The sequence below is a fragment of the Porites lutea genome, chromosome 9 (genome assembly GCF_958299795.1).
Source record: "Porites lutea chromosome 9, jaPorLute2.1, whole genome shotgun sequence".
In the NCBI taxonomy this organism is placed as follows: domain Eukaryota; kingdom Metazoa; phylum Cnidaria; class Anthozoa; order Scleractinia; family Poritidae; genus Porites; species Porites lutea.
Window position 1 is genome coordinate 27,067,331 of NC_133209.1, and position 1,114 is coordinate 27,068,444.

At 39.7% G+C, this 1,114-nt stretch overlaps 1 protein-coding gene across 1 annotated transcript in view; it reads left to right on the forward strand.

The window, feature by feature from the left end:
• Positions 1–288: 288 nt before the first annotated feature.
• LOC140947455 (uncharacterized) overlaps positions 289–1,114 on the forward strand; it is a 16,451-nt gene continuing 15,625 nt past the window's right edge. The window contains exon 1 of the mRNA XM_073396560.1: positions 289–1,006. Within this exon, the coding sequence (XP_073252661.1) occupies positions 683–1,006 (324 nt within the window). The 5' untranslated portion in view covers positions 289–682. The remainder of the gene's footprint in view (positions 1,007–1,114) is intronic.

Consider the following 1,114-nt stretch of genomic DNA (forward strand, 5'->3'; position numbering starts at 1 on the left):
CACTTGCTGACGTTAACTTTATGTTAAAGATGGCTGCATGAAATTCCTGAATATGATCCAAGTCTCCCTTTAATTACTTCAGTAACTTTACCAAAGTCCTTTTTGCCCGACGCTTAAATGTACAAATATTCCTGATTAATGATGTTGCTTTTTCTTCTGATATGATCACCGATATAATGGCTAGGTACGAACAAAAAACAGATTTTTTAGACTATGATGCTCGGATGATGACGTCGTTGGCTGAAAATGCGTTCGGGGATTCCCCGCCAATCCGGGGCTTTTATTGATGCTTTCGCTTCGAGGCGAAGTCATGAATAGAGAAGATCACAGAAGGGCAGGTTATGTGCAGATTTAAGCGAACTTTTTGTTCTTTATAAACCATTCGTCAGTGCTTACGATATTCAACAACATTAATTAACGATTTTACCGGAACTGTAGTAGCCGTGGCACTCAAGTTAGGAGCAGAAACTGCAAACATCGAAGAATTTTCTCGAACCTATACTAAGCTGTTGTAAACATCACTCCATCTTCACCATTGTAGAAAGGAAAAGTGAGTTTTATGCGATGTAACTCCTCACAGAACAGTTAAATCCCGAAAGATCTTTCATAATAGTGCAGAAAACTTCGTCTGAGGGTAAGTTAGCGCCATAAAAATCCAGAACAACCTTAAACAAATTTGTCAATGGCCGCAATGGCGACTTCTCTTCCTCCAGCACCTCCAGCAAGCACCAGCCTTCCTCCTACTTTAACGATGAACAGCTCGCACTCCAGTGAAGGATCGAGCATAACCAGCTTCGTTCTGCTAGATAAAAGTTCCTTGGATGAACAGTCGCAAATTTCGATCAAGAGCGAAGATGCAAAGGAGGATGTTATCGCCAAAAGTGAAAATTCCACCGAAGGCGGAAGTGGTACTGATCAACATGAACTTGTGGAGCGTGTTCAGAATCTTGCCAAGGAAAATGAAGAATTAAAAGGTTTACTGCTTCACAACAATAAACTTCTGGAGGTAAGTTTAATGTAATTAAGGGGTATTTAGTTATCAATAATTATTTTAGGGCCTTATTGAATAGTACAACTTTTGTTATTACCTTTCCTAAAGGGAAAGAAAGTCACT